The following is a 13,775-nucleotide window of genomic DNA, read 5'->3' on the forward strand; positions in this document are numbered from 1 at the left end:
TTCGACCCACATTAAAAAAGAGAATCAGCGAGGATAAGAAGATGTGACAGGCAGACTGGCAGCAAAGGGCCCTTGCACAGGCTGATTTGCAAATCAGTTGTGCCGAATAAAATTCAGTCTTTGCCTCAGGAATAAAAGATGAGAGGAAATGAATATTTGAATGCTACGATGACAAATAAACATCGGCTTAACATGCAAAGTGCAGTTTGTGTAGGAGTGCATGCAGAGTCTGACTCACCCTTGGAAGACGTTTACCTTTGGATGTGCTTTGTGTGATGTGTGAGATGAGAAACTTTACTCCAAACCTGTTGTGTTATCACAGTGAGCAGATATAAGCCTCTGAAATGGGGATCTAAGAAAGTCCAGGTTTTGACTTATTTCCCCGTATTTCAGTTCAAGCTATATGTCTTTTACTGCTCAGATACATATTGTAGTAATTCACGTATAAGATATTGTTTGTGTGCTGTTCAGGGAGTTACCTGTTAAGTGTATGCAGAGTGTCACAGATGTAAAATGTTTCTTCTGCCTTGTTATTCGTCACCCACTCTGACAGGTGCACATATTCAGAGGAGGCCCATACGCCGACAACCGCCCGCCCACACACACAGAGTTTTTTCCTCACTTTTTGTTTTTATTGCACACTTTAATCATTTAGTAAACAGATCTTCACAGTAACAATGCAATAGCAGAAAACAGAAGCGAATCACTGTGCGGTGCAGGTTGTCAGGTCTTCAAACTATTTATAGGTATTTACACTGAGAATATGAAAACTGTTCCCGAGGTTATCCCTGTGGTGGGACGAGGCATTTGAACCCCTCCATCAACCCCCGAGCAGGCTTGAGTCCGGCTCCCAGGCTCGACACTGTCTGTAGCTCTGTGAATCCTGTCCGTACTGCCAACCCCAAAAACATTCAAGTACTCCATTTCTGTCATTGCACAGGTACCGGGTTAGCCAATACACAGGACCCTTGGAGGAAACTGAAAGTTGCACTGGCACCACTTCTACAACTTAATGTCCCAAACAAAACAGCTTAGTGTTCTATCTAAAAATAACAAAACCCAATTTAACCCAATTTAAATAATATCCAAATGCTAAATATTTCCTCTATAGTTTCCTCTAAAGCAACTTGAATCAAACCCATAACCAGCAATTAATTAAACCACTTCAGTCCTTGTAACGCACCAATAAATAGTCATTTGGACATGAAATCTCATAAAATGAAACAACATACAAACTGTAACATTTTGCCTTGAATAATCTGTAAAATTATACCCAACAATACTAAATATTTGAGGCCTGCAGGTAAGAAAGTTTGTGCATTCAAATGAACTGACATAGCATCTGAAGACCACTAACCAGCCCATCAGTGTGGGCTCCATTCTTCACATGTAAGAGTGTTTTTGGTTTGTAAAATAATATTTTAGTGTCGTGCTGTTTGTACTGCATCTATGTGCAAGCTCAACTTGCAAGGGAACTGAAAAATAAGAAAAAGGGGATACAAAATTGGAATAAGGCAAAATGATGGCACTGCTTGAACAGTGAGAAGAATACTCCTCTTTATGCTGTTCAGAAATATAGATACATTAAAAAGTCAAAGTCTGTGCCAAGACCAAAAAATAGATAAAGAAAACCCACCATTAAAAACCCTTTTCCCTATTTGTGGTACGTTTTTGTACTCGGCCTTAACTTCTCGTCTCAATGAAGTTTACAACAGAAGGTGTAAACTATAATTTCTGACATGTTTTAAATCAAAATTATAACCGGAACCTTCGTGAAATCAGATAAAGCTTAATATCTGGCCATGAGATGCCCAGTCAGTGCAATTTCTCATTTGGTTATGCACTAACATAATAAACACATAAAAACAAGCTGGCACCCTCATATTCAAAACAAACAGGACAACATCTGAACACAGCAGTGGTTCCTGTGTGTCTCATACAACATCTGATGAAAGAAAAATACATCTGTATCTAACAAATACAAAGCCTCTGTGTGAGCACAGTCTTCCATCGTGTCTGTGGACAGTTTCTCCCACAAACACAAGTTTCCATAGAGGCAGTCTTGGAATTCACTGAATTCAGCTTGATATCAGAGAAGGGATTTTTGCTCCAATCCCGTTGGTCAGACAGCCACAGGCCACCGCGGCACATTGTCCATTGTGTCCCTGGCGGTCACTCTCGAGCAGCGCCCTCACTACCTGTGGCCTCGGCTCCTGCGCGTGGCCGTGTCCCCGACTAAATCCTCCTCCACCACGTTCACGGAGCCCTCTTTGTCTATGCAGCCCACGAGGACCTGCAGCACCAGCCGGAGCCTGCGGTCCATGGCCTGGAGATGAGGCTGGATGAGGACGGGCGACAGGCGGTCACGCAGCAGAGACTCCTCCATCAGGGAGCTGAGCTGGTGCTCCTCCTTGGCCAGCAGCTGGAGACGCTGGTATGTGGACTTCCTCACCCTGGAAACATGGGAGAGAGGATAACTGAGCGATTGACCTCACACATCAGGATAAATAGTGTTGGCTGCACATATTCTAAAAACAAGAGATAATAATTTTCAAATTTATGAATTTTATACTGATCCACCTCGATGGATTTTGCTTAGTATGATCTTAAGTTGTCTCCGCTTTAGATTTAGATGTTTCTTCTGTCTGAAAGGCCTCAGCTTGACATAGCTTATCCTCCAAGGCCATGAAAAGACTTTGAAAAGTCACAAACCTGCAGCACTGGCTGAGGGGCACCAGGATGGACAGCTCATCGTGGGAGTGTTTTCCAAACCTACAAGGAAGGAAATAAAAACAACACAGGATTTATCAACAGCAGCACCCCATGCGAACTATTCAAACTATTACCGCAGAAGTTTCTGGGATGTATTTCTTCTAAATCCTCAGAAATTGAGAAATATTTTAAGTGATCAGATTGATTTCAATTTCAAGATTCCAGTGGATCAAACATTTAGCAGCTACTAATACAGAGACTCATAGAAGTATAATTCAAGTATATATTATAATATAAAAGCTAATTGATGTCTTTACCCTCTTCCGTTGTCGAGGTGAATAATGAAAGTGTCATTTCCAAACTTCTCAAAAGTTTCATAATGATGACGATCCATATTACCTGCACAAGGAGAAATGGTGCATGAGTAAGTATTTATTTATTGAAAGAGACCCATTCATTTCAATTTATCATATTAATTACATTTTCTTCACATACCCATTAAGAAGTCAAAGATGGTCATGTCCATGATGTCCAGCAGTCGAGTGCCACGGTCATACGGTGGCGTCTGCTTCACCTCATCACAGTAATCTGGGTCCACCTCCCACCTGGGAACATGTCAGGTTTAGATGATAAGAAGATTACATGTAGATTGTTGTAAAATAAGCACAGACCAATCAACATCACGAGGAGCGTCACTGCTGACAGATTTGTGAATGTGCTTCACTGGTGTCGCTCCCTTACTCTGCCTTCTTGCGTTTGTGGTAGGAGCGTCTCCAGGGGTTTCTCCATGTCTTGCGTTTGGCCAGGTTCAGGTCGGGCAGGAAGGCCGCCAGCGAGCCCTCGATCTGGTCTGGTTTCCCGCACAGAGCGTGCTCAGTGGAGCAGTAGTAAGAGCATTCGCCGTAGAAGCAGACGTTATTGGCTGAGGGGAGAAAAAAAAGCAAACGCACCGGTTTTGAATTGCAGTCGGTGAGGAGGAGGGAGGAGTGGTTTGAAGATTGTAAATAATGTGTCTGAATGATAGAGTGAATAAAAAAATAACAGATATGAAGGAAATAAGTAGTAGACGGTGATAAGACCAGGATGGGGATGTTTTCCTAATCGCAGATTCAGAGGGAGGGAAGAGAACCTGGTCATCTGTCATCATCACATCAGACCAACCAGACTGCTCAAAGCATTTCACGTGTGTTATACATTTTGTTTCTGTCATTGTTTAATCAACGAATCGTAAAAAACACTCATGTATCTTGTACAGCACAAATTGATTTGACTTCAAAGCGCCACCCTGTGGTGACTTTTAGCTTTGTCTTTATTTGATGTCATACAACAGATTTTGTACACAAGCCAGTTTGCCTGAATCAGTCGTGTCTTAGAAGTGAAGCCAGTGAGACATGTTTGTTTAAGTAGGATGAAAACAACAAGAAGCCACGACACTGTGCTAAACTGCAGAGGGGTGCGGAGTCACTACCTGGTGAGATGAAGAAGGTTCTCCACAGTTTCTTATCACGGGTCACATCCCTGATCTCTCTTGTCATGTTGACAAGTCGTCCAGCCACCGGGGGCACTCTTCGGAAGTCAAGGATCCTAAAGAGAGAGAGAGAGAGAGAGAGAGAGATGCAGAGAGACATTTGTATTACATTCTATTTTAAACACATTCATCAGGCCTTTTTAAATGGATCTTACAATGTGTAATTAAAACTATTTGCTGTTGGCCAAAGTTACAGATGGAAAGATCAACTCCAAATTTTACTGTCATACACGTTGTCTTTACAACTTTACTTTCTTTCTTGTAAATAGATGCAGCATCTTCAGCCGCTTTGTGGCTCGGGGGTTGAGCGGGTCGTACAACAACCTGACGTTGGGTGGCTTGTTCCCCATGCTGAACTCCAAAAAGCAAAACTGCCCCTCACAGTTGTGTCAACAGTGTGTGAATGTTATATATGATATAGATAATACTGGTAAAGCGCATTATAAAAACCTTTTTCTCGCAGAAGAGCAAAATTCTGTGATTTCCCATCAAACTCGTCGGCTCAGAACTTGATCCGTTCGGATTCACCTCACGAGATATATAAATACTTCACCAACTCTACAGAGCTTTGTGTCTGACTGTCATTTGCATCAAGAGCAGCATTTACTGGCATTCGCCATCTGCTAGTGAGCAAAACGAGGACGTCTGTCCCCACAATGTGTTAAAATACAGACCAATACACAACTTTATGAACCACATCCACTTAATCCTGATCTAATCCTCCGCTTATAGTCAGATGGTAGAGAAGGTTCATTCTACTCATCCTGCTCTCAACTCTCTCTCTCTCTTTCATTCTGTCCTTATGCTCCTATGTCAGAACACAATTCCTATTCAGCCCCTGATTAGACCGTCTCAGTGTATGTTGTCTGTCCAAATGAGCCCGACCAGTTGGAGACTAGAACTAAGCCTCCTGGGAGCAGGCAGACACACAGACAGACCGGCTGGGTGCAACAGAGTTGGCGAAACCTTAGCCTACAGAGGACAGCATTCAGGAGCTGAAAACTGCACTGTCATGTTGAGCCCCGGTGACAAAGGAGCACCTGTGAGTGTGTCTACTTGTGTTTGTGTGTGTGAGAGAGAACACTGAAGTGTCTATTTTTGTGCACTCTTGCCGATTACACACCCTCGTGTCGCAATGAGTTCACAATAAGATAGTACACAGGTAAAGAACAGTGATTTATACGTAATCATTGAAAACAGGATGTTACCTCTTAATTTAAAATTCAGGACTTTTAAGTGCATTTTTATCAGACCTGTCTGGAATTAGAAATTGAGTTACATCAAGTTTTAGCCAAGAGAAACATCGCGTGATGGATGCAAACTAAAAACAAACTGCTCTTTAGGGGTATTACAGGCACCTCCTGCTGCTCTAAATTACTACTGGTGGTAATGGCGTGCCCCATGGCTTCCTGTTTGGCTCCATTTGTTTTTCTGCCCATGCCAACACATACCACCGACCTCAACTAACAGAGTGTGTATGTGTGAAGTACAATTACTGTGCTCTCAGCAGACCTTGATATGACCTGCAGTCCATTTATCATCCTCCCCCAGAATCCCAAACCATCAAATACCCCGCTTCTTAGTATTCCTCGCTGTTGAGAAGCTTTTTTTTTTTTTTTTAACTCGTCCTTAGAGTAAAAGGATCATGTGAAATCATTATACTCAGCAGCAAGTGGAGGAGATGTTCCCAGCTCTCTGTGTATTAGGTAATCCCTCGCGTATTTATAATCCTATTCAAATTTTCACAGCTTAAGTCTATTATGGCACACCTCCAGTTTATAATGGGGTTAAAGTGTCGCTGTCTGTGGGAACGAGCACGTCGGGCGTGACCCGTCATTCTTCCCGTGAAGGATGAATTAAAAACGCAAAAACAGATGAGTCAACGAGAGATCCCTATGTTTTGGAGAGCGAGGCGGGGGGGGATTAGGAAAAGTTGGTAAAACTCACCTGTCCAAGTGAAAAGCGGCGACCTCAGCGTTGTGCCTCTCGAAGTCGGAGAAGTAGAAGAAGTCTGGAGGCGTTTGCTGCTCCCGGGTCTGCCTGAAAGACGAAGAAGACAACGAACATCAGCAGGAAACTTTTTGTATCGCTCTCTTTTCCATGTCTTTCTTATATATACACGCTGGACAAAGGATGTTTGTATACAGATCTGTGTTGTAATGAACCCGTATTTCCAAGTAAGGGAAATGATTCACCACTGTGCATGGAAATGATAAATTCAGTCGTCTGTCATCACAAGTTTCAGAAGGTCCTTCAAGGGTAACAAAATGGAATTATGAGTTAAAAGCCTTTTAGGTTTCTGTATTCATATTCCTCTAAAACTGAAAGTTAATTCAAGCCGAGGACTGAAATATGAGCCGGTTGAAAATGTGAATACATCAAAGTGCTGGAGCTCTGTCATTGTATCAGATCCCCTCTTGAATACTCAAGCAACTCAAAACAATAACTCCATAACATTCACCTCTATTTCTCAAATCAGATGTGTTTGATTTAAAGTTTGAGACATTTCAGCTCCCGTCTGATCAGATCTCCTCAGCTCTCATCAGATGTTTGTTCCCTGCAGCGTGAAACTCATCCCAGCTTCTCTTTCTGGGACACGAGCTGACGCATGAGGCCAGAGCCTGCTTGGACAAGGCAGCTGAGGGGGAAGCTGGATGAGATTTCTTTTTTCTCTCTTGCTCCCATGCTGCTGTTCCTCCCGCCAAACACACGCCACCACACACAGACAAACACACACACACACACACAGACAAACACACACAGCCAGACATCCAGGAGATGTGAATGTGCCAACCAAGCCATGGATCTGAGTCAGGGGGCCGCTCAAAGCCTCTTTGGTCTCTCTCTCTGTTCCTGTCTGGCGGAGGGATATTATCTCTCCACATTCACACGTTTGTTTCCTCTTTCTCACACTCACATAACAACCTGCTATAACTGTTCTACGTGCATAAAGTCAGCTAAACCTAGAAACACACACACACACACACACACACACACACACGCTCCAACCCGCTGCCATATCCCCTCCCTCTCTGCCCTCCTTTATCCTCCCTCCCCTCCTCCACTCCATTAGCGTGGATTGGACTCCAGTGTGTAGCGGTGCATTAGTTTCCTCTCCCCCTCCTCTTCTCGTCCTTCTCCCTTTTTTTTCTCCAAGAGTCAAACCACAGACAAAAGAAAAAAAACTCCCCTCTTCTTCTTTTACATGTCAGAGAGAACCGCCACTCGCAGGCAAATCAATTGCTGCCTTTGTGATCCTGTCTTTCCCACACAGGATGAGGAGGGGGGGGGGGGACTTATTGTAGGTTTCTTTTCATTTTCAGGGGCAGGGGGATCAGAGCAACCATGTGGAGAGAGAGTGGAGTTAAAGGGGATCTTATGAGCAGGAGCACTCAAAGCACCTGTGACGTTATAATTCAAATATGCTGCGATCAAGGTGCCTTTGCGTGTGTGGATCATCAGGGTTACTGAATAAAAGGGACAAAAACAAGCAGTTTTAACCATGAGAACATTTTGAAACAATAACAGGTTCTACTTCATTAAAGTACACTGCATGGATAGATAGCAAAAGAGAGAGAGAGAGAGAGAGACCGTCTGAAATTGACATAAAACAAAGCTTCCTTGACTTCAGTCAGTTTCTATAATGATGTATTTACTCAGTCTTCGTCCCAGTATTTATTTAGTATTTGACCATACATGAATTTAACCCTATAACTTCCCTTTCCTCTACGCAAGAAATGTAACATAAACCTGATTGACAGGCATTACGAGCTTTGGTTGCCATGGTCACCAGGATGTAAAATGCAATTTCCTGTCTGGGAGGAAGCTCCTTAGAATTTTGAATGAAGGTAAAAGCAGGTTTGTGATGTGAAAAGCTCCGACCCATGCACGGACTCACACACACACACACGCTATAAAATTTCCCCTCACAGTTGCGCGCGCGCGCACACACACACACACACACACAAACACAAACACACACCTCCTTTATCAGTTAGTGTCCTTGATAATAAAAGCTCCTTTATCTGAAGCAGCGTGTGATCAGGCTACAGCTTACATACTGTTCAGCAGAATGTGTGCGTGTCAGTGTGTGTGTGTGTGTGTGTGTGTGTGTGTGTATGAAGTAATGAAACTGAACTGCATGCCTATGTGGACTCAGTTTGCACTGACTTGGCAGATTTAATGCTTTTTCATGAGTTTAGAACCTGCACAGTGGAGGGTTATATTCGAGAAAGATGGGAGAATGGAGGGAGGAGGAGGGGGGGCACCACGACAGCTGTGGCCCAGACTCGTGCATGCACACTCCTCTTTTCTTTCTTTCTATCTCTCTCTCTCTCCTATAACACACACACATGCACTCTCACAGAGACAGAATAACGGTACATGTCGCTGACAGACAGAGGGCAGTAGAGACAAACCCGCCGAGGAGAGAATCAAGGTGCTAAACGCCTCGTTTCACCCTTTGGAAATGAAGCTCATGAGAGCAAATCGGCAGCTCTCGTCACACGTGCACGCTGAGAGGAGATGGTGTTTGTGTGTCCCAGACAGGTGCTGAGGGTTTAGGGGGTAAGATGGCATGATGCAGAAAAGCTGCAGGTGAAAAGTAGAACGAAAAGAAAACGTTACAGCTTCCACTGAGATGGTTTTTTAAAGAGAGAGAGAGAGAGAGAGAGAGAGAGAGAGAGAGAGAGAGAGAAAGAGAGAGACTACACACGGGAAATCTGTCATCTATTGGTAATACACAACCAATTTTAGCCCCCCCACTGACAGGAGTCTTTATTCCAGTCTGTCCCTCTGTCCCTGTCCCTGTCCCTGTCCCTCTGTCCTGTGTGTCCTTGTGTGTGTTTTAGGGAACTAGCTTTGTTGGTTGGTTTGTATGTTTGTTTGATAGCTAGCAACATTACACGATAACAACTGAAACGAATTCGGGAATCCAGGGAATCTTTTTCACTTTCTTTAACATTGCGACAACATCCACCAAGACGGTTACATTCGAGTTGTCAGACAAATCCTCATGTTCACCATCAAGAACTATAATTCCGATGACTCTGATTTGACATGAATGCGGCATTAGCGTAGCGCGCTCATCTAGTCAATCATAACAAGTCGCAGACCTGCAATTAATCCCATTAACCATGTAAATGCATGTGACTAACAAGACAGAGTGTTGTCAACTGTGCTCTAATGTGTCCCCTTTGGGCTTCACTTGTTCAGAGCCTAACAAGTCACATCTACTGAGGTTGATGACATTGGCCCACGCGTAAAAAGTCATATGATGACAAGAGGAGAATAACAAGAGAATATATTTGCATGTAGGTTTCTGTTCCTGGACATCTGGTTTGGCATGAGGAGAAAGAGAGAAAAGGAGAAAATCAAAGAGTATTGGATCCCCCTTTATATTTTCTAACCTGATTTGATTCACCAGTTCTGCTCCCATGCAGCTAAATGAAATCACTTCTCACCAGCCTCATCCTACTTAGCACCAATTATCAAGCATGAGGTTTCTCCCCCTTTCCTTTCTTCTTCCATCTATATTTAAATCAATCCCTTCCCACTTTCCATTGCATTTCTCTTCCTGAATCAAAATTTTCCCATCAACCACCTATTTGTTTTATTTTGTTCTCACAACTTTTTTAACTTTTATCCCTCCTCTCAACACTGTATACTATTTCTTTTCAGAAGACCTTTTCTGCTGTGGATAAGTGTTTTTGGTGTGTATGAGTTGTTTTTGGAGGAATGAAAGTGATCAGTGTGATATATTCAGGACACTCATGGCTAAATGGCAGCTTGGGGAATACCTGAGCACCTCTCGAGGTGACAGACAAGTGGACCAGATAAAAGATTGGGGGGTAAAAACCACTTCAGCCTGATGCTTTGTATCAGAGGGTGCTTGTCTGTCACCAGCACTACATGCAGAAGTATCAGAGAAATCACAGGCAATGACTGTCAAGGCAGATGTGTGTGTTTGTGTGTCTGTGTGTGTGTGTGCGCCTGTATTTACATCTGTGCACAGCAGCACTGAGTGTGTATCTAAGCAGTATGTCCTCTGTCTGCTTATTTCTCACTTTTTTCCCCACATGCACGCCAGCCCCCTTTGCCTCCTCCAGCGTCGGTATCGGAGAGGGATCTGAGAACTGGCCCAGGGCCCTGAGGTAGTTGTCTAGATTGAATTTCAAATCAATGTTACACAAGTTGTGTTCTAGTCTCAGCTATTTTCAACGCAGTGTGAGAGACTGGAGGGAACAGCAGCCTATTTGCATGTGTGGGAAGCTGCATGGGCGATATTATCATAAGAATTCTGGTAATCAGACTTGACTCGGAGAGGGACGGTTGGCCTGAGTCGGTGCTTCAGTTTTTCGGAGTTATTAGAGACTGAGATGGGAGAGATGTGCAGTGAATATGAAGACGGTGCAGCGCTGTCAATGATCATCTGTCTGCTGCATGAAATATTCAGTACGTGCAAGTTTAGAGGTGTAGATGTCTATTGATTGATCCCTTATCAGAGCAGAGTGCCCCTGGGAGTCGTGTTGTTACATTAATGATGTGCATTAAAAGATGTGAGAGTGGCTCATGATATTATAGAGGCAGTTTCACTCTGAGGGTAATACATAATACATTAAACACTGGAAGAAGAAACAGTTCATAATATACTGTGCAAAAAGGTACAACTTCAATTCAGTGTTTCTCATCAACACAGTTCATTTAAACATGATGAATGGATTTCCCAATACATAATTAAAAGTATTTTTTTATTTTATAGAGCTGCTTTTGACAGCACATCAGTTTGTAGTTTATTTTGTTTGTATCTTTTGCTGCCTTGCTCCCGGCTATGTCCACTGACCGTCACTATGTAGCAGTCTGAAGGAATATGATTCATATCACCTCTAATAAAACACATATAGTAGATAATAACAGGGACCCTGCTCATGCAAACATGACTCTACAGCACTGCTAGTGGTAAAAAGAACAAACTGCAGCGAAACATGTGACTGCAACACACACACATGAGATCGTTGTGTTTAAATGCACTGATAAACATAATTTGTTTTCTCTACTGTCTCATTTATTGTGAGTTGTGCGTTTCAATTCATCGATACGTAATAGTTCTTTATACGGTTACTTCTGATCTGTCTTCCTTCCTGTGTGTATGTGTCTCTGCATGGTTTTTTTAAATGTATCACCAGATGAAGATGTATGATTTTGTAAAGTCTAGCAATCCATAACAATACGTCAAATTGAATGCAATAATTAGGATAAGTAATACCTGTATAAAGATATAGATAAAGAAACAAGGACAGTGCAGCCCCTCAACTTATATTCCTCATAGTTTTCTTTTCTCTATTTTCTCATTTCATTCAGTTTTATCCCCGGTAATTCCTTCTTTTCAAATTACCACCAGCTCCCTCACTCTTATTTTTTGGGCTGTCTGACCTGTTCATATTAAAAGTTGCAGGCTCAAACTAAGGCCCTGAATTTAGAGTCTAAATGTTCGGCTTTGAGAGAAGCTGCATGGCTGTGGGCTAAGTCCATATCTGTGACCACCAGAGCTCTCTGGCAACCCTTGAGATAGATGACAGACAGAAAATCCTCAGAACCAGTGACAATTGTATATGTGTGCGTGTGTTTGTGTATGTGTGTGTATGTGTGTGTGTGTGTGTGTGTGTGAGAGAGAGAGGTTGAGTCACGATTGAGAGGCAGAGAGAGAGAAAGAGAAAATGTGCCTATCCAACTGTGTCATCTCGGCAGATGGCTGGGAGTCCCTGTCTGTATATGTCAGGGATCAGGCTGTGGCTTATGGGTCTGCAAAGCCCTGCTGCTCTCTAACTACCCTCTGTGTGTACAGTGCTTCTACAAGACAGACTACACAGATACTGCTGCAGATATAACACACAAAAGAATATATACAGTAACCACTGGAAGGCTGGGGATCGTCAAATAAACCTTTTGCTCAACCGCAATATAAAGAGCAATAAATGCCACAATGATAATTTGGGCTTTGGTAGGATACTAAGAAACGCTTGTCGGTGGAAAGCGTCCGTTAGACTGATGGTTTTCTGAGTTTGGGACTTGAGGTTTTGTTTAGTGTTCAGTTACGTTCCCAAGATTGTCCTGGTCAACGTGTAGGATTTGTGTATGCATCAAATAATTCCCCCTTGTTCCCTCTATTTAGTCCGACGTTGGTAATTTCACATCTCTCTGACCTCATTTCCTGTCTCATCACCTATATTATAGAAGCATAAAAGATCAGTAAGATTGAGTTGGTGGGTTTTGACTCTGTCTCTTTCTGCAGAAACACAGAAACGCCCCTGAGAGGTCATAAATTATACAAGAGAAAGAACAAACTAAAATCTACAGAAATTCTACAAAATTGATAACACATAGATTAAAGGGAATTCAGTTATTTTTGTTTGGCCTCTGGTTGCAGCTTTCTTTCTGAATCTGTAAAAATGACCTGCATTCAATTGAAGCTGCGGCAAGTAACGACCCAGTCTGCCGGATCCTGATGCTGCTCAAACAGCCGTTCAGCTACTTATCCAAAGTTTGGTGAAACTCGAGAATCAGTGTGTGCTGTTGTCGTGAATGCATTGTCCAAATTCGACCCTGCACTTCATAGGGCCCTTAAGGATACACAAACCAAGTGGGAAGTTGATAAAATGAATGTTTCTCAAGATATGTGAGACACACACAGACTGATACAGACTTCTGGCATTAGTAGATCACACGTGGTGAAGATGAGGGATGCCAATGCACAGAAAACAGTGTGTTTCGATGGAGCTCTGACGTGTGTTTACTGTATAGGTTCAGTAGAAGCTGTTTTTCAAGAAAGCACCGTATGTAATGTGTGTGTTCACCGCGGGGATTATACTGTATATTCTTGTGCAGTTGAAGGACGGGACAGGTCTTTATGCTCCCGGCTACCTTCCCTTTGTCCCGCTGCCTTTCTCCCACACCAGCACCCACCACAACAAACACTGAGCACATCCGTTTATCCCCAACAATCAGGAGTGTTCCAGCAACACAGAGCAACACACTTCAACATTTGCATATCCATCCACAGAGGATTAACCGTTTTCAATAGCGCTAGTCTGAGGCAATCCTTCACAGGGTGCGCGATTCATGACAGGCTTTGCACAGGACGTGAACTGTGAATTATGCAGAACATACAGAGGCATCAAGGGTATTCTTAGGTCAACGGTGATTACGTGTCCAAATGCACCAGCTCGGGTATGTTCAGAACAATAATCTCCTCTCTCACAGCTTCCCAGAGCACATCTGTCTACACTGGAGCTGTCCATTTCGAAAACCAGCCACCTGTCCCCAAAACATCTCCAGGACTATGACAGCCATTCAACACTGGCCCTTCCATGCCAGGTTATTCACCACTAAATGAGATTTAGAGAAGATCCAGGGTTTATGTAGGTTGTTGTTTCCCCCCCCCCCACACCATCACAAGTTAGTCACCAGGCCACTTAAAAGAATGTCAAGAAGATCATTTCGCACATAGAAGAAAGAACTGATACTCATGAATGGGCAG

At 43.1% G+C, this 13,775-nt stretch overlaps 1 protein-coding gene across 1 annotated transcript in view; it reads right to left on the reverse strand.

Moving 5' to 3' along the window:
• Positions 1-621: 621 nt before the first annotated feature.
• The window catches only part of fam20ca (FAM20C golgi associated secretory pathway kinase a), a 32,258-nt gene continuing 19,104 nt past the window's right edge, over positions 622-13,775 (reverse strand). The window contains exons 4-10 of the mRNA XM_053444280.1: positions 6,188-6,280; positions 4,181-4,296; positions 3,454-3,634; positions 3,208-3,317; positions 3,030-3,111; positions 2,713-2,772; positions 622-2,453 (exon numbers count right to left, since the gene is read on the reverse strand). Of these exons, the coding sequence (XP_053300255.1) occupies positions 2,195-2,453; positions 2,713-2,772; positions 3,030-3,111; positions 3,208-3,317; positions 3,454-3,634; positions 4,181-4,296; positions 6,188-6,280 (901 nt within the window). The 3' untranslated portion in view covers positions 622-2,194. The remainder of the gene's footprint in view (positions 2,454-2,712; positions 2,773-3,029; positions 3,112-3,207; positions 3,318-3,453; positions 3,635-4,180; positions 4,297-6,187; positions 6,281-13,775) is intronic.

Source organism: Pleuronectes platessa, chromosome 16, assembly GCF_947347685.1.
Source record: "Pleuronectes platessa chromosome 16, fPlePla1.1, whole genome shotgun sequence".
NCBI classification, from domain to species: Eukaryota; Metazoa; Chordata; class Actinopteri; order Pleuronectiformes; family Pleuronectidae; genus Pleuronectes; species Pleuronectes platessa.